This window comes from Cherax quadricarinatus, chromosome 27 (assembly GCF_038502225.1).
Source record: "Cherax quadricarinatus isolate ZL_2023a chromosome 27, ASM3850222v1, whole genome shotgun sequence".
NCBI classification, from domain to species: Eukaryota; Metazoa; Arthropoda; class Malacostraca; order Decapoda; family Parastacidae; genus Cherax; species Cherax quadricarinatus.
Window position 1 is genome coordinate 17,030,992 of NC_091318.1, and position 24,612 is coordinate 17,055,603.

Sequence of the window (24,612 nt, forward strand, 5' to 3'; positions counted from 1 at the left end):
TCACTCCTCTTCCCTCCTGCACCCACTTTCCTGTAACCACAAACTTCTGCTGAACACTCTAACACTACATTTTTAAACCTACCCCATACCTCTTCGACCCCATTGCCTATGCTCTCATTAGCCCATCTATCTTCCAATAGCTGTTTATATCTTACCCTAACTGCCTCCTCTTTTAGTTTATAAACCTTCACCTCTCTCTTCCCTGATGCTTCTATTCTCCTTGTATCCCATCTACCTTTTACTCTCAGTGTAGCTACAACTAGAAAGTGATCTGATATATCTGTGGCCCCTCTATAAACATGTACATCCTGAAGTCTACTCAACAATCTTTTATCTACCAATACATAATCCAACAAACTACTGTCATTTCACCCTACATCATATCTTGTATACTTATTTATCCTCTTTTTCTTAAAATATGTATTACCTATAACTAAACCCCTTTCTATACAAAGTTCAATCAAAGGGCTCCCATTATCATTTACACCTGGCACCCCAAACTTACCTACCACACCCTCTCTAAAAGTTTCTCCTACTTTAGCATTCAGGTCCCCTACCACAATTACTCTCTCACTTGGTTCAAAGGCTCCTATACATTTACTTAACATCTCCCAAAATCTCTCTCTCTCCTCTGCATTCCTCTCTTCTCCAGGTGCATACACGCTTATTATGACCCACTTCTCGCATCCAACCTTTACTTTAATCCACATAATTCTTGAATTTACACATTCATATTCTCTTTTCTCCTTCCATAACTGATCATTCAACATTACTGCTACCCCTTCCTTTGCTCTAAGTCTCTCAGATACTCCAGATTTAATCCCATTTATTTCCCCCCACCGAAACTCCCCTACCCCCTTCGGCTTTGTTTTGCTTAGGGCCAGGACATCCAACTTCTTTTCATTCATAACATCAGCAATCATCTGTTTCTTGTCATCCGCACTACATCCATGCACATTTAAGCATCCCAGTTTTATAAAGTTTTTCTTCTTCTCTTTTTTATTAAATGTCTACAGGAGAAGGGGTTACTAGCCCATTGCTCCCGGCATTTTAGTCGCCTCATACGACACGCATGGCTTACGGAGGAAAGATTCTTTTCCACTTCCCCATGGACAATAGAAGAAATAAAGAGGAACAAGAGCTATTTAGAAAAGGAGAAAAACCTAGATGTATGTATATATATATGCATGTGCGTGTCTGTGAAGTGTGACCAAAGTGTAAGTAGGAGTAGCAAGATATCCCTGTTATCTAGCATGTTTATGAGACAGAAAAAGAAACCAGCAATCCTACCATCATGCAAAACAGTTACAGGTTTCTGTTTCACAGTCATCTGGCAGGACGGTAGTACTTCCCTGGGTGGTTGCTGTCTACCAACCTACTACCTACTATATACGACCAAAACAGTATATATACGACCAAAACAGTATAAGGGTTAATAGATGCAATAATTAAGTCTTTTTTCCTGTCATGTGAGTGGAATCTAAGCATAACACTTTTTCTACCATGGGATCCTAGTAACCTGGCTTCTTTTATTTCTGACTCTGGTACAATAACACTTGTTTGGTCCTTTATGATCTGCAGAGTAATTTCTTTACTGTTTGTTTGGTTCATATCACTGGGAAAAAGTGGACTGTTAACTATTACTGCGTCCGATAGTTTATCTTGTTCAGTTTTATCTTCTTGGAGAGCAAAGTAGTCACTGAACTGGTTATCTAAGTTGTTCTTCCATTCTTTTACTGCTTCTTCAACCTTTGTATTAAGAGATATTATTTGTTGGGTATGGCTATCTATGACTGTTTGGATGGTCTTGTCACAGTTAGTCATTCCTGGTGTTGATAACTTTTGTTCAAGACTTGAGGATTTTGTTCTCGAGTTGTGTCATCCTGGTGTCTTGTTTTGTAAGTGTCTCTCGAAGATTCATATTTTCAATAACTAAGGTGGAGATGCATGTCTTTAGGGTATCTGGATCGTTGGTCATACCTGAGAGACTACTTGGTAGGTTGAATCCGGGGAAGAGAGGGGAGGATGGGCTGGTGGCAGCCATGTTTGTTGTTATTGTTGTGGTGTCGCCTTGAGCGGTGGTGAGTGGGGTGGTTGCTGGGCCGGCGTCCTCCTGGCTACACTTGTTGAATAGTTGATTTTTTGGTGTTTTCTTGCTGGCCTAGGTGCTGTTTCCTCTTAGATTGCACCTCATAATACTACAGGAATTGTTGTAGTTAAGAAGAAGTTGTAGTTATACAAAGCTTAGGGTTACGTTGTTCGGCTGGCAGCGGGGTGTTGCTTTCGGTTTGTGGGCAGTCTTCCTTTGATCTCTAATATTTTTGTTTTGTAGGTTTCACTGTTGGTAATCTTTGGTCATTCTGGGTGCTACGTTGGGTAGTGCAGTTTTGCTTGTAACTAGGTCATCATAGGAGCATTGGTGGCTCTGATAGTTGGAGAAAAGTACGGAGCTTGGAGGTTGCTGCTGCCCGGCATTTCTTTAGCAACAAGCAAGAGGAACAAGAAATTGAAGGAGAAATAAAATTCTTTCTTGTCACTTTTTAATCTATTTTAAATGAGAAAATTGTGAATTGATGTTTTGATCTTAACTAAGGTGCATTTAGTGGTTGTGGATTTTAAAGGCTCTCACACTGGTACCATATTGAGTCCTGTCCATTTTTTCTGGATGGAATGCTCTGCCCATTTTCTGTTAGTAAGTAAGTTTATTCAAGTACAGTGGACCCCTGGTTTATGATATTATTTCATTCCAGAAGTATGTTCAGGTGCCAGTACTGACCGAATTTGTTCCCATAAGGAATATTGTGAATTAGATTAGTCCATTTCAGACCCCCAAACATATACATACAAACGCACTTACATAAATACACTTACATAATTGGTCGCATTGGGAGCTGATCGTAAACCGGGGGTCCACTGTATACACAAATACAGTTACATAGATTATATCATACATAGCGGCAAATGTGTAATTGAAGGTTTTTATTCTAATCACCAGAGAGCACTAAACCTGTTATAATTATGTAGTGCCTGGGTAATGGGAAATATTCAGGTTCAGTTCAAGGAAAGGAGGATAGGTCTAGCTTCTTGGATCAGGAGCTCCTCACTGGCAGCAAGGCACCTTCCTTGGGGGGATCTAGGGAAAGAATACATACATGCTACACTGGCCTTAGAAATTATAGATAATGGTGGTAGGTAGTGATGGCTGTAACTGATACTGCCTGCCACATGTTTGTACAGTCATTGTACAGGGCTCTATTTACCGTATTCACACACATATCAAGAAGCATCAGAGTTTAAGGTAAGGTAAATTTGATTCTTTTTGACTTTCTGGCCTATTTAATCTCATAGGACTTAGGACTGTAACCTGATATTATTCCTATATGTTATTCTGAATAATGCTAATTTGAAAAAAGTGCCAATTTTCAGGAACTTCATGCCTGCACTATCGAGGGTCTACTGTACCTACATAATTGAAGACATTTAACACTTCCAGTACTGTAGTGTAGCAGTTGTGCTCATGAAGTGGAGTTGTGGGCCCTGAGAATGTTACTTTTATTAATTAAACTGGAGAAAAACTACAACTAGCTGTGAGGGAGGTAGTGTTTGGTAGATAGCAATAATCTAAGGCGATGCAGTACTACTGACTAATGAAGTGGCAACATGTAAAAAATTTTTATGGTGGGATTACTGATATTTTCTTCGTCTCATGACCAGTCAAGATGACAAATACCTAATAAATCTTACAAAATTATACTTTCATTCACCATACATTTTTTATTTTTTCAACAAATCAGCCGTCTCCCACCAAGGCAGGGTGACCCAAAAAGAAAGAAAATCCCCAAAATGAAAGTACTTAAATCATCATTCAATACTTTCACCTCACTTGCACATAATCACTGTCTTTGCAGAGGTGACCAGATACAACAGTTTAGAAGCATATATAAAGATTTATAACATACCCCTCCAAACTGCCAATATTCCAAACCCCTTCTTTAAAGTGCAAGCATTGTACTTCCCATTTCTAGTACTCAAGTCCGACTAAATAAAAATAATTGGTTTCCCTGAATCCCTTCACTAAATATTAGCCTGCTCACACTCCAACAGCTCATCAGGTCCCAAAAACCATTCATCTCCATTCACTCCTATCTAACACGCTCACACATGCTTGCTGGAAGTCCAAGCCCCCTCACCCACAAAACCGCCTTTACCCCCTCCCCCCAATCTTTTCTAGGACGACCCCTACCCCGCATTCCTTCCCTTACAGGTTTATACGCTCTCCAAGTCATTCTATTTTGATCAGTTCTCTCTAAATGACCAAACCTCAACAACCCCTCTTCATCCCTCTGACTGATACTTTTAGTAAGTCCACACCTCCTAATTTCCACACCAAATTCTCTGCATAATATTTACACTGCACATTGCCCTTAGACAGGACATCTTCACTGCCTCCAGCCACCTCCTCACTGCAGCATTTGCAACCCAAGCTTCACACCCATATGAGAGTGTTGGTACTACTGTACTTTCATACATTCCCTTCTTTGCCTCCATAGATAACATTTTTTGTCTCCACATATATCTCAATGCACCACTAATCTTTTTTCCTTCATCAATTCTGTGGTTAACCTCATCCATCATAAACCCATCTGCTGACAAGTCAACTCCCAAATATCTGAAAATGTTCACTTCTTCCATACTCCCTCTCTCCAATGTGATATCCAATTTTTCTTTATCTAAATCATTTGATACCCTCATCACCTTACTCTTATCTATGTTCACTTTCAACTTTCTACCTTTCACACCCTCCCAAAGTTGTTTACTAACCTTTGCAATTTTTCTTTAGAATCTCCCATAAGCACAGTATCATCAGCAAAAAGTAACTGTGTCAACTCCTATTTTGTATTTGATTCCCCTTAATTTAATTCCATCCCTCTCCCTAACACCCTAGCATTTACTTCTTTTACAACCTATCTAAAAATATATTAAACAACCATGGTGACATTACACATCCCTGTCTAAGACCTACTTTTATCAGGAAGTAATCTCCCTCTCTTCTACACACCCTAACCTGAGCCTCACTATCTTCATAAAAACTTTACGGCATTTAGTAACTTACTACCTTATTCCATATACTTGCAACATCTGCCACATTGCTCGCCTATCCACTCTATCAAATGCCTTTTCTAAATCCATAAATGCAATGAAAACTTCCTTACCTTTATCTAAATACTGTTCACATATATGCTTCAATGTAAACACTTGAGCTACTCATCCCCTACCCACTCTAAAGCATCTTTGCTCATCCGCAATCCTACTCTGTCTTGCCTCTTAATTCTTTCAGTAATAACCCTACCATACACTTTTCTTGTATACTCAGGAAACTTATTCCCCTATCATTTTTTTTAATCTTTTTTCCACCTTCCCCTTATATAAAGGAACTATTCATGCTCTCTGCCGATCCCTAGGTACCTTCCCCTGTTTCATACATTTATTAAACAAAAATACCAACCACTCCAACACTACATGTACCCCTGCTTTTAACATTTCTGTCATGATCCCATCAGTTCCAGCTGCTTTACCCCCTTTCATTCTACATAATGCCTCACGCACCTCCTCCACACTCACATCCTGCTTTTCTTCACTCCTGAAAGATGTTATGCCTCCCTGGCCAGTGCATGAAATTGTCGCCTCCCTTTCTTCATCGACATTTAAAAGTTCCTCAAAATATTCCCGCCATCTACCCAATACCTCCAGCTCCCCATCTACTAACTCCCTTCCTCTGTTTTTAACCCTTTGGGGGTTTTCGCCGTACTAGTACGGCTTAAGACCCAGGGTTTTTGACATACTAGTACGCCTAAATTCTAGCGCCCTCAAATCTAGTGGGAGAAAGCTGGTAGGCATACATACGAAAGAATGGGTCTATGTGGTCAGTGTGCGCAGTATAAAAAAAATCCTGCAGCATACAGTGCATAATGAGGAAAAAAAAACTTTGACCGTGTTTTGGGAATAAAACAGCGACTTTGCACTGTATTTTCGTATGGTATTTATTGTTGTATTCTAGTTTTCTTGGTCTCGTTTTATAGAATGGAAGACATATTACAGAAATGGCGATGATTTTGACTGGTTTTACAATGAAAAGTACCTTGAAATTGAGCTCAAAGTAGCAGAAATGTTCGATTTTTACCAAAGTTCAAAAGTAAACAAATCATGCCAAGCATCCAATACACGTCAACTGGTGAGTCTAATATTCTTTCACAAGTGTGCTGATATTATTTATACCATTTCTACACTAATGCAGCAGTCTGCATAACAGTAAATCTTCTATTTTTTGTAAGAATAAAAATTGAAAGTGGAACGCCAAAGAAATATAAGAGGGGCCTGGGTATGTGACTGACAGATAGAGGAAATGTTATTTTAGTGCCAGGAATGTCTTTCTTGTTTATTCTGGACCCTATTTGGAAATTGGCATCTTTTGAAATTTGTGTGAAATTGGCAAAATTGCTAAATTCTGAACCACTTTATTGGATAATTGAAATCAGTAAATGGGTGGTTTCTTGTACTCATTCAATAGAAAAAAATGGAGTTCTAGAGAACTAGTTATGATTTTTGTCGACTAGTACACTGGAATTGGCCGAAAATAGGGCTCAAAGTGGGCAAAATCGCCAATGCGTAAACATCGTCGAGACTGCTAACTTTGCGAGAGCATAATTCCGTAAGTTTTCCATCAAATTTCATACTTTTGGTGTCATTATGATCGGGAAAAGATTCTCTTATCTTTCCATAAGAAAAAATAATTTTTTTTTTTTTTAAATTTGGCTGACCCTGAGAACAAGTCTCAGAGAGGGCCTGTTGACCCTCAAAGGGTTAACTGACAAATCTATTCATGCTGGGAACAATGGGCTAGTAACCCCTTTTCCTGTAAAGATTACTAAAAAGAATAAGAAGAAAATTGTCAAAGTGGGAAGTCTGAGTGTGCATGGATGTTGTGCAAATGATAAGAAAGAGATGATTGTGGATGTTATGAACGAGAAGAAGCTGGATGTCCTGGCTTTAAGTGAAACAAAGCTGAAGGGGGTGGGAGAGTTTCATTGGAGAGGAATAAATGGGATTAGGTCAGGGGTTTCAAATAGAGTTAGAGCTAAAGAAGGAGTAGCAATAATGTTGAAGGATAAGATATGGCAGGAAAAGAGGGACTATAAATGTATTAATTCAAGGATTATGTGGAGTAAAATAAAGTTTGGATGTGAAAAGTGGGTTATAGTAAGTGTATATGCACCTGGAGAAGAGAGAAGTGTAGAGGAGAGAGAGAGATTTTGGGAAATGTTGAGTGAATGCATAGGGAGTTTTGAACCAAGTGTGAGAGTACTTGTGGTTGGGGATTTCAATGCTAAAGTGGGTAAAAATGTTGTGGAGGGAGTAGTAGATAAATTTGGGGTGCCAGGGGTAAATATAAATGGGGAGCCTTTAATTGAGCTATGTGTAGAAAGAGATTTGGTAATAAGTAATACATATTTTATGAAAAAGAGGATAAATATATAAGGTATGATGTAACACGTAATGAAAGTAGTTTGTTAGATTATGTATTGGTGGATAAAAGGTTAATGGGTAGGCTCCAGGATGTACATGTTTATAGAGGGGCAACTGATATATTGGATCATTATTTAGTTGTAGCTACAGTTAGAGTAAGAGGTAGATGGGACAAGAGGAAGGTGGCAACAACAAGTAGGAGGGAAGTGAAAGTGTATAAACTAAGGGAGGAGGAAGTTCAGGTGAGATATAATCGACTATTGGCAGAAAGGTGGGCTAGTGCAAAGATGAGTAGTGGGGGGGGGGGGGGTTGAAGAGGGTTGGATGAGTTTTAAAAATGCAGTATTAGATTGTGGGACAGAAGTTTGTGGTTATAGGAGGGTGTGGGCAGGAGGAAAGAGGAGTGATTGGTGGAATGATGAAGTAAAGGGTGTGATAAAAGAGAAAAAGTTAGCTTATGAGAGGTTTTTACAAACCAGAAGTGTTATAAGAAGAGCAGAGTATATGGAGAGTAAAAGAAAGGTGAAGAGAGTGGTGAGAGAGTGTAAAAGGAGAGCAGATGATAGAGTGGGAGAGGCACTGTCAAGAAATTTTAATGAAAATAATAAAAAATTTTGGAGTGAGTTAAACAAGTTAAGAAAGCCTAGGGAACGTATGGATTTGTCAGTTAAAAACAGAGTAGGGGAGTTAGTAGATGGGGAGAGGGAGGTATTAGGTGGATGGCGAGAATATTTTGAGGAACTTTTAAATGTTGAGGAAGAAAGGGAGGTGGTAATTTCATGCACTGGCCAAGGAGGTATACCATCTTTCAGGAGTGAAGAAGAGCGGAATGTAAGTGTGGGGGAGGTACGTGAGGCATTACGTAGAATGATAGGGGGTAAAGCAGCTGGAACTGATGGAATCATGACAGAAATGTTAAAAGCAGGGGGGATATTGTGTTGGAGTGGTTGGTACTTTTGTTTAATAAATGTATGAAAGAGAGAAAGGTACCTAGGGATTGGTGGAGAGCATGTATAGTCCCTTTATATAAAGAGATTGTACAAATTATAGAGGAATAAGTTTACTGAGTATACCAGGAAAAGTGTACGGTAGAGTTATTATTGAAAGAATTAGAGGTAAGACAGAATGTAGGATTGCGGATGAGCAATGAGGTTTCAGAGTGGGTAGGGGATGTGTAGATCAAGTGTTTACATTGAAGCATATATGTGAACAGTATTTAGATAAAGGTAGGGAAGTTTTTATTGCATTTATGGATTTAGAAAAGGCATATGATAGAGTGGGTAGGGGAGCAATGTGGCAGATGCTGCAAGTGTATGATATAGGTGGTAAGTTACTAAATGCTGTAAAGAGTTTTTATGAGGATAGTGAGGCTCAGGTTAGGGTGTGTAGAAGAAAGGGAGACTACTTCCCGGTAAAAGTAGGTCTTAGACAGGGATGTGTAATGTCACCATGGTTTTTTAATATATTTATAGATGGGGTTGTAAAAGAAGTAAATGCTAGGGTGTTCGGGGGAGGGGTGGGATTAAATTATGGGGAATCAAATACAAAATGGGAATTGACACAGTTACTTTTTGCTGATGATACTGTGCTTATGGGAGATTCTAAAGAAAAGTTGCAAAGGTTAGTGGATGAGTTTGGGAGTGTGTAAAGGTAGAAAGTTGAAAGTGAACATAGATAAGAGTAAGGTGATGAGGGTATCAAATGATTTAGATAAAGAAAAATTGGATATCAAATTGGGGAGGAGTAGTATGGAAGAAGTGAATGTTTTCAGATACTTGGGAGTTGACATGCCGGCGGATGGATTTATGAAGGAAGAGGTTAATCATAGATTTGATGAGGGAAAAAAGGTGAGTAGTGCATTGAGGTATATGTGGAGTCAAAAAACATTATCTCTGGAGGCAAAGAAGGGAATGTATGAAAGTATAGTAGTACAAACTCTCTTATATGGGTGTGAAGCTTGGGTTGTGAATGCAGCAGTGAGGAGGTGGTTGGAGGCAGTGGAGATGTCCTGTCTAAGGGCAATGTGTGGTGTAAATATTATGTAGAAAATTCAGAGTGTGGAAATTAGGAGAAGGTGTGGAGTAATAAAAGTATTAGTCAGAAGGCTGAAGAGGGGTTGTTGAGGTGGTTTGGTCATTTAGAGAGAATGGATCAAAGTAGAATGACATGGAGAGCATTTAAATCTGTAGGAGAAATAAGGCGGGGTAGGGGTTGTCCTCGAAAAGGTTGGAAGGAAGGTTTAAGGGAGGTTTTGTGGGCGAGGGGCTTGGACTTCCAGCAGCGTGCATGAGCGTGTTCAATAGGAGGGAATGGAGATGAATGGTATATGGGACCTGACGAGCTGTTGGAGTGTGAGCAGGGTAATAGTTAGTGAAGGGATTCAGGGAAACCAGTTATTTTTATATAGCCGGACTTGAGTCCTGGAAATGGGAAGTACAGTGCCCGCACTCTAAAGGAGGGGTTTTGGGATATTAGCAGTTTGGAGGGATATGTTGTGTATCTTCATACGTATATGCTTCTAAACTGTTGTGTTCTGAGCACCTCTGCAAAAACAGTGATTATGTGTGAGTGAGGTGAAAGTGTTGAATGATGGTGAAAGTATTTTCTTTTTGGGGATTTTCTTTCTTTTTGGGTCACCCTGCCTCGGTGAGAGACGGCCGACTTGTTAAAAAAAAAAAAATCTATTCATTCCCTAGACTTTCTTAACTTGTTTATCTCACTAAATATTTTTCTTATTTTCCTCAAAATTTCTTGACAGAAACACAGAGTAGTAGTCAACAGAGTAAAGTCCGAGGCAGGCACGGTGAAAAGCTCTGTTCCACAAGGCACAGTACTCGCTCCCATCTTGTTCCTCATCCTCATATCTGACATAAACAAGGATGTCAGCCACAGCACCGTGTCTTCCTTTGCAGATGACACCCGAATCTGCATGACAGTGTCTTCCGTTGCAGACACTGCAAAGCTCCAGGCGGACATCAACCAAATCTTTCAGTGGGCTGCAGAAAACAATATGAAGTTCAACGATGATAAATTTCAATTACTCAGATATGGTAAACACGAGGAAATTAAATCTTCATCAGAGTACAAAACAAATTCTGGCCACAAAATAGAGCAAAACACCAACGTCAAAGACCTGGGAGTGATCATGCCGGAGGACCTCACCTTCAAGGACCATAACATTGTATCGATTGCATCTGCTAGAAAAATGACAGGATGGATAATGAGAACCTTCAAAACGAGGGATGCCAAGCCCATGATGACACTCTTCAGGTCACTTGTTCTATCTAGGCTGGAATATTGCTGCACACTAACAGCACCTTTCAAGGCAGGTGAAATTGCTGACCTAGAAAATGTACAGAGAACCTTCACGGCGCGCATAATGGAGATAAAACACCTCAATTACTGGGAGCGCTTGAGGTTCCTGAACCTGTATTCCCTGGAACGCAGGCGGGAGAGATACATGATTATATACACCTGGAAAATCCTAGAGGGACTAGTACCGAACTTGCACTCGAAAATCACTCACTACGAAAGCAAAAGACTTGGCAGACGATGCAACATCCCCCCAATGAAAAGCAGGGGTGTCACTAGCACGTTAAGAGACCATACAATAAGTGTCAGGGGCCCGAGACTGTTCAACTGCCTCCCAGCATACATAAGGGGGATTACCAACAGACCCCTGGCAGTCTTCAAGCTGGCACTGGACAAGCACCTAAAGTCGGTTCCTGATCAGCCGGGCTGTGGCTCGTACGTTGGTTTGCGTGCAGCCAGCAGTAACAGCCTGGTTGATCAGGCTCTGATCCACCAGGAGGCCTGGTCACAGACCGGGCCGCGGGGGCGTTGACCCTCGGAACTCTCTCCAGGTAAACTCCAGGTAAGACAGTGCCTCTCCTACTCTATCTGCTCTCCTTTTGCACTCTCTTCACCTTTCTCTTTCTCTCCATATACTCTACTCTTCTTATAACACTTCTGCTTTATAAAAATCTCTCATAAGCTATCTTTTTCTCTTTTGTCATACCCTTTACTTCATCATTCCACCAGTCACTCCTCTTTCCTCCTGCACCCACTCTCCTGGAGCCACGAACTTCTGCCCCACATTCTAATACATGTACTGCATCTTTAAAACAATTCCAACCCTCTTCAACCCCCCCCCCCCCCCCCCACTACTCATCTTTGCATTAGCCCACCTCTCTTCCAATAGTTGCTTATATCTCACCTTAACTTCCTCCTCCCTTAGTTTATACACTTTCACCTCCCTCTTACTTGCTGTTGACATTTTCCTTTTGTCCCATCTGCCTCTTACTCTAACTGTAGCTACAACTAAATAATGAACCAATACATCAGTTGCCCCTCTATAAACATGTACATCCTGAAGCCTACCCGTCAACCTTTTATCCACCTATACATAATCTAACAAACTACTTTCATTACATGCTATATCATACCTTGTATACTTATTTATCCTCTTTTTTATAAAATATGTATTACTTATTACCAAACCTCTTTCTACACATAGCTCAATTAAAGGCTCCCCATTTTCATTTACCCCTGGCACCCCAGATTTACCTTCTACTCCCTCCATAACATTTTTACCCACTTTAGCATTGAGATCCCCAACCACAAATACTGTACTCTCTCACTTGGTTCAAAACTCCCCACACACTAACTCAACATTTCCCAAAATCTCTTTCTCTCCTCTACACTTCTCTCTTCTCCAGGTGCATAAATGCTTACTATAACCCACTTTTCACATCCAGCCCTTATTTTACTCCACATAATCCTTGAATTTATGCATTTATATTCCCTCTTTTCCTGCCATAACTTATCCTTCAACATTATTGCTACTTCTTCTTTAGCTCTAACTCTATTTGAAACCCCTGACCTAATCCCATTTATTTCTCCCTAGTGAAACTCTCCCACCCCCTTCAGCTTTGTTTCACTTCAAGCCAGGACATCCAGCTTCTTCTCATTCATAACATCCACAGTCATCTCTTTCTTATCATTCACACAACATCCACGCACATTCAGACATCCCACTTTGACGGTTTTCTTCTTTTGTTTTTTAGTAGGCTACACGGGAAAAGGGGTTACTAGCCCAATGTTCCCGGCATTTTAGTTGGCTGTTACAACATGCATGGTTTACGAAGGAAAGATTCTTATTCCACTTCCCCATGGATATGAAAGGAAAAGTAATAAGAACAAGAACTATAAAGATAAAATCAAAGAAAACTCAGATGAGTGTATATACATAAACGTGTACTTGTATGTGTAGTGTGATGTAAGTGTAAGTAGAAGTAGCAAGACATACCTGAAATTTTGCATGTTTATGAAACAGAAAAAAGACACCAGCAATCCTACCATCATGTAAAACAAATATAAGCTTCCTTTTTACACTCGGTAGGACGGTAGTACCTTCCTGAATGGTTGCCGTCGACCAACCTACTACCTTGTAAGAGATGTACCTTTCATATGTGCTTCATAATACTTCTCAATTCTGAAAGTTTTATTTCTATCCTAAAAGGACTGGTCTGAGGGGAAGATAATCCCTAGAGTCACTTACAGATAAAAGATAACAAATTATAACAGCTTTTATGGAAGGATCCTTGGTGCTAGTGAAGGGCTCTTGATTCTAAGGAATTTATAATACCCTCCTCTTCCATTGATCAAATCTGATTGCCACCCATTCCTTGGGCTCTGTGTGATCCCTGAGGGTTTAGCACTTCATGCAAAAAATATAGAAATCATCTCTTATAACAAAAATATTGCTAGGTCAAAGGGACAGCAATACTTCCTCTAACTTCATAGTGACTGACCAGTATCTACCCTAGTTGTATTTGAGTATAAATTTGTCATGCATTTATCTATTGTAAGGATAACTATGTTACTTGCTCTTCCTTTCTAGTTTGACGGAGAGTGCAATTCAAGAAACACCAGAGGGTCGATCTTGGCATACATTCAATTTTATATCAGAAAATAAAGCAGTTATATATGGTGGCTTCAATACAACTCAGCAAGTTTTAAGTAAGAAAATACCAGTTGGTTGATGATAATATTTTATTTCATAAAGAACGTGGGTTTTGCATTATAATTTTGATTTTATCATGTGAATATTCAGTACTTTAATTATATTTTTAGGTACAGTATAATTTTGATCTGCTCTTTTCTATGAATGGTTTTTATTTTTAACTAATACTGCCCTGCATGTTACTGTATTGTCAGTGTTAAAATATTTAATTCTCTTATAATAATTAAAATTTTCTTAATTTACATTGCTCTGAGATTATAATACAGTACAGGAGGATCCTGTTTGTACAGTTCTTAGGCTCATGACCCTAAATGATAAGTAAAAATCACCAGCGGGTGGAAAAAGAGCCATTTTTTCATTATCAGATGCATCTAAAGCACCTGATAACGTGTTTACACTATCATATATTAAGTGCTCAGTACAGCTAGGCATACAAAAACAGATAAAGTAAAATACGCAGTACATACAATACTTAGCTAAAATACAGTGCTGGGTCGTCCTTCCCTTACGCAACTGTTGTACAACAACGGCGATGATGGCAGAAAAGTGGTAAAAGCATCAAACATAATAAACACTGGCTTAATTGAAAGCCAATGAAAATGTGGAACACCAAAAAGTGGGTGCTGTGTATGCAGGGCCCTTCTGTATATCATATAACTACTGATATCAAATATTATTTTCCAGTCTGGCTATCTTATCCCAAGGTAGAGGTGACCCAGAAAAGGAATCACATTCACCATCATTTATTATCATAATTTAAATGATCCTCCAGTCTGCAACATTCACACCTTTCCTCCAGAGTGCAGGCATTGTTCAGTACTTCTCACTCCCAGGACTTAGCATAAGTCCGGCTAGCCAGTTTTCATTCATAAATGTTACCTTGCTCATACTCACACTTGCAAAAATAACTCATTTCCACTCGAATCTAATTCGCTCACACCCACTTGATGGATGCTCAAGCACTTCTTCACACTTTTCCCCCCTCATTCCAACCTTTCCTGGGATGACCCCTAGTCTCCTTCCTTCCACTTCAAGTTCCCACCTTCCCTTGGTCATCTTATCTCACATTCTCTCAAAATGAGTTTCTGTAATAATCTCAACTCCTCTTTCCTCTAAATTATACCTTTCATAACCCACCACGTCTTTAATTTCTCCACTCTGATTTTTTTTTTTTTAACTCGTCAGCCATCTCTCACCAAGGCAAGGTAACCCAAAAATGATCATAATCATTGTCTATGCAGAAGTGCCCAGATACAACAGTTTAGATGTCATTCCAAACAGCCAATCTCTAAACTCTCTGCATAATATTCACATTACACATTGCTCTTAGTTCAGTGTTTTGAATAAAAATCCTAATTTTATTTAAAAAATGAGACCTGACATTGTACTATTATCCTTCAAGTGAAGTGTTATACCAGTGTTTTTCTTTCAGCACTAAATGAAGGATAGATGTGTTGCTAATACAGTGGACCCCCGGTTAACGAACTTTTTTCATTCCAGTAGTATGTTCAGGTGCCAGTACTGACCGAATTTTTTCCCATAAGGAATATTGTGAAGTAGATTAGTCCATTTCAGACCCCCAAACATACACGTACAAACGCACTTACATAAATACACTTACATAATTGGTCGCATTTGGAGGTGATCGTTAACCGGGGGTCCACTGTATTTCTAGTAGTACTAGATAAAGTTTGATAGCTCCCACATCACCTCTCACTCAAGTTTTTTCTCACATGCTGGTACATATGATCTTATTACCAATTATAAGAATTTTGCTGCCCACTCATTTCCACTTGTGCATGAGGTCATCTAATCTTTGCCATTTCTTACAGTTTTATTGATTATTTTATGGAGTGGAATAATATGCCATTGGAATGAATGCTTTAGTTAAATAACCTTAAGTTGAACTGAGTGGTCATAATATGATCATATGACTGTAGCTCCACATCAGTAGAAAGTTTTCTTATTTATCATGACAAACTGCCACTAACCTCCATATCTATCTATGTGCAGTATAGGTAAAATTCAATGTTACAAGCATTTTTAGCTTTTCCATATTGATTTTCTTTTATTAATTCTTTTAATGTTACATTTTGTTTCTCAGTTAATCTTATTACAGTGGACCCTTGGGTAACGATTTTAATCCATTCCAGAGAGCTTGTCCTTAACCGATTTTATCGTTAGCCGAATTAATTTTCCCCATAAGAAATAGTGGAAATAAAATTAATTCGTTCCAGACACCCAAAAGTATTAAAAAGTTTTTTTTTCACATGAAATATACAATTTTGTACACAGAAAACAATGATACATGAAGAATAAATACATGAAGAATAAATACATGGAGAATAAATACTACATGAAGAATATGTGACACTTACCTTTATTGAAAATTTATTGATGAGTGATGAGATGGGAGGAGGGGAGATGATGGAGGTGTATTATTGTTTGGAAGGGGCATCCCCTTCCATAAGGACTTTAGGTAGCAAGTCCTTTTCTGGGGTTACTTCCCTTCTTTGTTTTTTAATGCCACTAGGAACAACTTGACAAGTCACTGGACCTCTGTTGCACCAAAAATCTGTCCATAGAGCTCTGTTTCTGGCGTTCGTTTAAGATTTCCCTAAAATGGGACACAACATTGTCATTGTAAAAGTCACCAGCATGGCTTGCAGTAGCTGTGTCAGGGTGATGTTCATCCATAAAGGTTATCACCTTTGTCCACATTGTACAAATGTCCCTAATCATTGAAGAATGCAACTTCCTCCATCTCTCTCTCCCCTCCTCTGAAGCAGTTTCCTCAGCTGTGGTCTCTTGCTGTTGCAGATACTCTTGCAGCTCATCAGTGGTTAGTTCTTCATCATCGTCCTCCACCAACTCTTCCACATCCTCGCCACTAACCTCCAACCCCATGGACTTCCCTAATGATAAAATAGATTCCACAACTGGTATAGGCTCCTCAGGGTTAGCCCCAAACCCTTCAAAATCCCTCTCTTGTACACATTGTGGCCACAATTTCCTCCAAGCAGAGTTCAAAGTCCTGCAAGTCACTCCCTCCCAAGCCTTACCAATAAGGTTTATGCAACTGATCTTTCCAAAACTCTCTTATGGTCAATTCAGTGTCAGAGGTTACTTCAAAGCACTTTTGAAACATTGCTTTGGTGTACAGTTTTTTGAAATTTGAAATGACCTGCTGGTCCATGGGCTGGAGGAGAGGAGTGGTGTTAGGAAGCAAAAACTTTACTTTAATAAAACTCGACTACCCCGCAGTTCGCTCTTGCAAGTCTAGAGGATGAGCAGGAGCATTGTCTAATACCAGGAGGCACTTGAGGTCCAATTTATTTTCCAGGAGGTATTTTTTCACAGTGGGGCCAAACACATGATAGAACCAGTCATGGAAAATGTCTCTAGTGACCCATGGCTTACTGTTTGCCTTCCACATCACACACACATTAGCTTTGACAACACTGTTTTTCTTGAACACACTGGGAGTTTCAGAATGATACACGAGTAAAGGCTTCACTTTGCAATCCCCACTAGCATTACTACAAAACATTAGAGTTAGCCTGTCTTTCATAGGCTTGTGTCCTGGCAGTGCTTTTTCCTCCTGTGTAATGTAGGTCCTGTTTGGCATTTTCTTCCAAAACAGGCCTGTTTCGTCACAATTAAACACTTGTTGGGGTTTAATGTACTCCTTGAATTCCTGTACATATTTTTCAGCCGCTTTTTGGTCACAACTGGCAGCCTCGCCATGCCTTATCACACTGTGTATGCCTCTACAATTCTTAAATCTCTCAGACCAACCTTTATGCAGCTGTATAGCCCTTGTGGTTTAGCGCTTCTTTTTGGTTATAATAATAATAATAATCAAACGAACCTTTGCTGGCCTTAAAATCACTAACATCAGCACTAGTTCCAGGCATTTTCTTAATGAGATCTGCATGCAACTGCCTTGCCTTTTCATGCATTATTGACTGAGACACATTATCTCCTGATAATTGTTTGTCGTTGATCCACACCAATAACAGTCTCTCCACAGTGTTGAGTATTTATGATCTCTGTTTTGTAAGCATACTTGCACCTTTTGCAACAACAGCTTCCTTCATTGCCTTTCTGTTGGCCAAGATAGTAGTGATGGTTGATTGGGGTTTCTTATACAACCCGGCCACCTTAGAGGCACTCACTCCACTTCTGTACTTTGCGATTACAGTGGACCCCCGGTTAACGATATTTTTTCACTCCAGAAGTATGTTCAGGTGCCAGTACTGACCGAATTTGTTTCCATAAGGAATATTGTGAAGTACATTAGTCCATTTCAGACCCCCAAACATACACGTACAAACGCACTTACATAAATACACTTACATAATTGGTCGCATTCGGAGGTGATCGTTATGCTGGGGTCCACTGTATCTCTTTCTTCAGTTCGATAGTATTTCTCATCCTTTTTACCACAGGGTTGGCGCTAGAAGCTTTCTTTGGGCCCAGTTAGCAGTCACAAGCACTAAAAACAGTGGAATAATACAAAATGTATCGCATGTATGCGTGGAATCGTCCGCCCTGGCTTGTAAACCCTGGCACACTGGCTGTACATAGTGGCTGGGCAGCCTCGGCTGGCCCAGGCCATGTGGACGCGTTCGGGATGAATGTCCTTAACCATGTTTTTCATCGTTGGCCGAGCCAATATTTTTACGCTAATACGCATCGCTATCCGATTTTATTGCTATCCGATGTCATCGTTACCTGAGGGTCCACTGTATATTGCATTCTTTCCCATGTATTATTGTTTAATGGGTTATTATCTGCATTTACCTTTATTTCTACAAGGTTTTGGTAAGGTTCTGCATGAAAACCTAACATAGAAACTAAAAAAAAGCAGATAAAGTAAAACTAATGCAGTGTGCAATGTATTTTTTTTTTTTTTTTTTTTTAAGAAAAATTTAAGTAGTGATAAGAGAGAGAGAGTTCTCACTGAGTCCTCCAGGATTAGTATGCTCTGATGTTATATAACATACAGACTTCATTCTGAGAATTAGTACTGTGAACCAAAGTATGTATCCATTATACAGATTTGTTAATGCAAATATTTTCTTGTTAAGTAAGTGCTCATAAAGTGGAGACCATTGCAGGAATAAATTTTCCATTAAAATCAACTACAAATATGTACAGTATTGCCAGATAGTAAGTTGATAGAGAGAAGTCATCCAGGGAGGTATGTACCACCATCCAGGGAGGTATGTATGTACCACCATGCATGGAGGTATGTATATACCACCATCCAGGGAGGTATATATGTACCACCATCCAGGGAAGTACGTATGTACCACTATCCAGAGAGGTATGCATGTACCACCATCCAGGGAGGTATGCATGTACCACCATCCAGGGAGGTATGTATGTACTACCGTCCAGAGAGTTTGTACCACCATCAAGAGAGTATGTACCACCATCCAGAAAGGTATGTATGTACCACCATCCATGGAGGTATGTATGTACCACTATCCAGAGAGGTATGTATGTGCCACCATCCAGAGAGTATGTACCACCTTCCAGGGAGGTATGTATGTACCACCATCCAGGGAGGTATGTATGTACCACCATCCAGGGAGGTATGTATGTACCACCATCCAGGGAGGTATGTATGTACCACCATCCAGGGAGGTATGTATGTACCACCATCCAGGGAGGTATGTATGTACCATCATCCAGGGAGGTATGTATGTACCACCATCCAGGGAGGTATGTATGTACCACCATCCAGGTAGGTATGTATGTACTGCCATCCAGGAAGGTATGTATGTACCACCATCCAGGAAGGTATGTATGTACCACCATCCAGGGAGGTATGTATGTACCACCATCCAGGGAGGTATGTATGTACCACCATCCAGGGAGGTATGTATGTACCACCATCCAGGGAGGTATGTATGTACCACCATCCAGGGAGGTATGTATGTACCACCATCCAGGAAGGTATGTATGTACCACCATCCAGGGAGGTATGTATGTACCACCATCCAGGGAGGTATGTATGTACCACCATCCAGGAAGGTATGTATGTACCACCATCCAGGGAGGTATGTATGTACCACCATCCAGGGAGGTATGTATGTACCAACATCCAGGGAGGTATGTATGTACTGCCATCCAGGAAGGTATGTATGTACCACCATCCAGGGAGGTATGTATGTACCACCATCCAGGAAGGTATGTATGTATCACCATCCAGGGAGGTATGTATGTACCACCATCCAGGGAGGTATGTATGTACCACCATCCAGGGAGGTATGTATGTACCACCATCCAGGGAGGTATGTATGTACCACCATCCATCCAGTTTATTATTGTACATTATTTTGTACCTACACTAAAAATAAATTTGTTGGAAGATGTGTAATTGAGCTGTAATGATACTTACAAATTTAAATTATATTTCGGTCAGCATTGCATCCCAAAAAAAGGCACAGATGCTTAAGTAAAACAAATCATAAAAAAAGTTCAGAAGTTAGGATTAAGAATATATAACAAAGAGGTACAGAGACTAAGTAGTGAAAAAAGTCATCATTAGAGAGTGCAAAAATGAAGAAATACCCCAACAGCCACATGGTGTTTAACCTTTGTCAGTAGAATTAGAAATGAGAGAACAAATAATTTTTCTTCCCTTTACTGTGAATTAGTGTTATTGCTTTGTATTCAAAATATATTATTCATTTTGTGATGAGTGTAGAGTATATTACTAGCTTGTTACAATTTTTGGTACAGAGGACATCTGGGTATTAGATGTTACAAATGGGAAATGGCAGCAGTCACCCAGTGAGCAAGCAGGACCTGTACTTTGGCACACTTCAGCTGTTGGATTCCCTGGTGAAGTGACTTTTTATGGTGGAATTAAAAACAATCTTCTTGATTATTCACAGCCAAAGGTATGTTAGTTTCCTATCATTCACTGAAATCAGAAAGGTAAGCTAAGAGTTAGTGCAAATGCTGGGTTATTTACTTGCTAGATAATTTTGAACCTTAGGATTATTCCACCATTTACTACCTCTATAAATTATAGTCCACTATACTCCTTACCCTAGGTTTGTACTAACCTTGGAATGATGAGCATGCTCAATACATAATATACATATATACTTATGGAAAAGAGCAGAAACCTGTGAATTTACAGTACTTAAGTGGTCAAAATTTAATTTTCAGTAAACCCATGATATAATTAAAACTTCATTTAGTTAACTAAAAGTAAATGCATTAAAATTCTGAGGGTGTTTGGCTTATAGTTTAATTAAACCAGCTTTTTTATGGTGTGTTTTGAATGGTATAGACACAGTAGCATAAACTGACACATGGTAATTCAAAGACATTTCAAGCAGAAAAACCTTTATTTTATGTTTCACCCATAGTGAGGCTTTGTCAATCCCTACTGTGGTAGATGTCCTCACTTAAAGTATTTCCTGTTAAAAGGGTTTTTTGAATTACCGGCTGTAAACGGCACTGTTGAGAGATGCTGAATCTATGTTCTTTGCTAGTTTAGGCAGCAGTATCACTACACTTCAATATCTGGGGAGATGTATTCATCTAACTGGCCACTCTCATACTGAAGTACATATTGGGGTAAAGAGGACAGTCTGGGAAAAAAATATTTAGGGTGACAACAAAGTCATATACAGTAGGCTTCCATCTCACAAACTCATTGAGTTCCTGAAAATCATTCGTAAGTTTAGTGTTCAGAACTCAGAACATTTTCTACTACAAGCACCTCTGCTATAATCTGTAATGTGTTCCCTAGCCATAATATTCTGTATCTAATTTCATTTATTTTTTATGTAAGAATATTTGCCCAAGCAGTGTTAACTTTGTTTATTTAATGCATGCTTGTTAAGAAGAACAGAGCTACAATACAGTACTGTATATGATGTAGATCTGTGGGGGTGGGTAGCAGCCAGACTGTTTTCCTCTCTTAAGTCTCACTGTCCTATTCACATTATATATGCTCACCACTTCATCACTGCTGTGGTTAAGTATATGATGTGGGAGGAATGGAGCAGTGTGCAGGGATGGACAGCAGCTCTACCCCCACCTCTCTTTCTTACCTTCCTATTCACTTTGACACACTCCTGCATACATTTGATCTTATGCATAAGCTAGGGAATTATGATCTTTTGTTTCACTAGTGATAAATGAATAGTCACTGAAGAATTAATACTTTTTCTTATCATTTAAATATTTGAAGTATCTTAGTAAAATGTACAACTGACACTGAATGCATTCAAAAACTTAAGAAAGTATTTTTGAATGTTTATCTCTTCTTTAGTATTTTTTTTTTAATGCACTGACCATTTCCCACTAAGGCATCATGACCCAAAAAAGAAAAAAACACTTTCACCATTATTCACACATAATCACCGTCTTTGCAGAGGCACTAAGATACGACAGTTTAGATGTCACTCCAAACAGCCAGTATCCCAGACCCCTCCTTTAAAGTGCAGGCATTGTTCTTCCCACCTCCAGGGCTCAGATCCAGCTAACTGGTTTTCCTGAATCCCTTCACAAAATATTACCCTACTCACACTCCAACAACTCTCAAAAACCATTCATCTCCATTCACACCTATCTAACATGCTCACACATGCCTGCTGCATGTCCAAGCCCCTTGCACACAGAACCTCTTTTACCCCCTCCTTCCATCCTTTCCTAGGATGGCCCCTACCCCTCCTCCCCTCCACTACAGATTTATACACCCTCCAGGTCATTCATCCTATTTTGCTCCACCTCTCTAAATGACCAAACCACCTCAGCAACCCCTCTTCAGCCCTCTGAATAATACCTTTAGTAACTCCACACCTCCTAATTTCCACACTACGAATTCTCTGCATAATATTTCCACCACACATTGCCCTTAGAAATGACATCTCCACTGCTTCCAGCCTCCTCCTTGTTGCAGCATTTACAACCCATGCTTCACACCCATATAAGAGTGTTGGTACCACTGTGCTCCTGTACATTCCCTTCTTTGCCTCCATGGATAATGTCTTTTTGTCTCCACAGATACCTCAATGCTCCACTCACATTTTTGTCTTCATCAATTCTATGGTTAACTTCTTCTTTAATAAACCAATCTGCTGACAGGTCTACTCCCAAATATCTGAATACATTCACTTTCATTTCATTTTGGATTGAGATAAACAAGTTAAGAAAGCCTAGGGGATGGATGGATTTGTCAGTTAAAAACAGAGTAGAGGAGTTAGTAGATGGGGAGCTGCAGGTATTGGGTAGATGGTGGGAATATTTTGAGGAACTTTTAAATGTTGATGAAGAAAGGGAGGCAGTAATTTCATGCACTGGCCAGGGAGGTATAATATCTTTCAGGAATGAAGAAAAGCAGGATGTGAGTGTGGGGGAAGTGCATGAGGCATTATGTAGAATGAAAGGGGGTAAAGCAGCAGAACTGACAGGATCATGACAGAAATGTTAAAAGCAGGGGGATATAGTGTTGGAGTGGTTGGTATTTTTGTTTAATAAATGTATGAAAGAGGAGAAGGTACCTAGGGATTGGCAGAGATCATGTATAGTTCCTTTATATAAAGGGAAGGGGGACAAAAGAGATTCAAAAAATTATAGGGGAATAAGTTTACTGAGTCCTCCATGGGGAAGTGGAACAGAATTCTTCCTCCGTAAGTCATGCGTGTTGTAAGAGGCGACTAAAATGCCTGGAGCAAGGGGCTAGTAACCCCTTCTGTATAAATTACTAAATTTGAAAAGAGAAACTTTTGTTTTTCTTTTTGGGCCACCCTGCCTCGGTGGGATACAGCCGGTTTGTTGAAAGAAGAAGTAGTAGTAGTTTACTGAGTATACCAGTACGGTAGGGTTATTATTGAAAGAATTAGAGGTAAGACAGAGAGTAGGATTGTAGATGAGCAGGGAGGTTTTAGAGTGGGTAGAGGATGTGTAGATCAGGTGTTTACATTGAAGCATATATGTGAAAAGTATTCAGATAAAGGTAAGGAAGTTTTCATTGTATTTATGGATTTAGAAAAAGCATATGATAGAGTGGATAGGGGAGCAATGTGGCAGATGTTGCAAGTATATAGAATAGGTAGTAAGTTACTAAATGCTGTAGAGTTTTTATGAGGATAGTGAGGCTCAGGTTAGGGCGTGTAGAAGAGAGGGAGATTACTTCCCGGTAAAAGTAGGTCTCAAACAGGGATGTGTAATGACACCATGGTTGTTTACTATATTTATAGAGGGGGTTGTAAAAGAAGTAAATGCTAGGGTGTTGGGGAGAGGGGTGAGATAAAATTATGGGGAATCAAATACAAAATGGGAATTGACACAGTTACTTTTTGCTGATGATACTGTGCTTATGGGAGATTCTAAAGAAAACTTGCAAAGGTTAGTGGATGAGTTTGGATGGGTGTGCAAAGATAGAAAGTTGAAAGTTAACATAGATAAGAGTAAGGTGATGAAGGTATCAAATGATTTAGATAAAGAAAAATTGGATATCACATTGGAGAGAGGAGTATGGAAGAAGTGAATGTTTTCAAATATTTGGGACTTGTCAGCAGATGGGTTTATGAAGGATGAGGTCAACCATAGAATTGATGAAGGAAAAAATGTGAGTGGTGCATTGAGGTTTATGTGGAGACAGAAAACGTTATCTATGAAGGCAAAGAAGGGAATGTATGAAAGTATAGTGGTACCAACACTCTTATATGGGTGTGAAGCTTGGGTTGTAAACGCGGCAGCGAGGAGGCGGTTGGAGGCAGTGGAGATGTCCTGTCATAGGGCAATGTGTGGTGTAAACATTATGCAGAAAATTTGGAGTGTGGAAATTAGGAGAAGGTGTGGAGTTAATAAATGTATTAGTCAAAGGGCTGAAGAGGGGTTGTTGAGGTGGTTTGGTCATTTAGAGAGAATGGATCAAAGTAGAATAACATGGAGAGCGTATAAATCTGTAGGGGAAGGAAGGTGGGGTAGGGATCGTCTTCGAAAAGGTTGGAGGGAGGGGGTAAAGGAGGTTTTGTGGACGAGGGGCGTGGACTTCCAGCAAGCATGCATGAGCGTGTTAGTTA

At 39.7% G+C, this 24,612-nt stretch overlaps 1 protein-coding gene across 4 annotated transcripts in view; it reads left to right on the plus strand.

Annotated features, from left to right (window-relative positions):
• Positions 1-24,612, plus strand: part of LOC128691203 (kelch domain-containing protein 2) — an 88,951-nt gene that overhangs the window by 31,802 nt on the left and 32,537 nt on the right. For 2 of the 4 annotated variants that reach the window (XM_070089048.1, XM_070089047.1), the window contains exons 7-8: positions 13,427-13,545; positions 20,306-20,466. In XM_070089048.1, the coding sequence (XP_069945149.1) occupies positions 13,427-13,545; positions 20,306-20,466 (280 nt within the window). The remainder of the gene's footprint in view (positions 1-13,426; positions 13,546-20,305; positions 20,467-24,612) is intronic. The other 2 variants (XM_070089046.1, XM_070089049.1) reach the window with 1 other exon arrangement.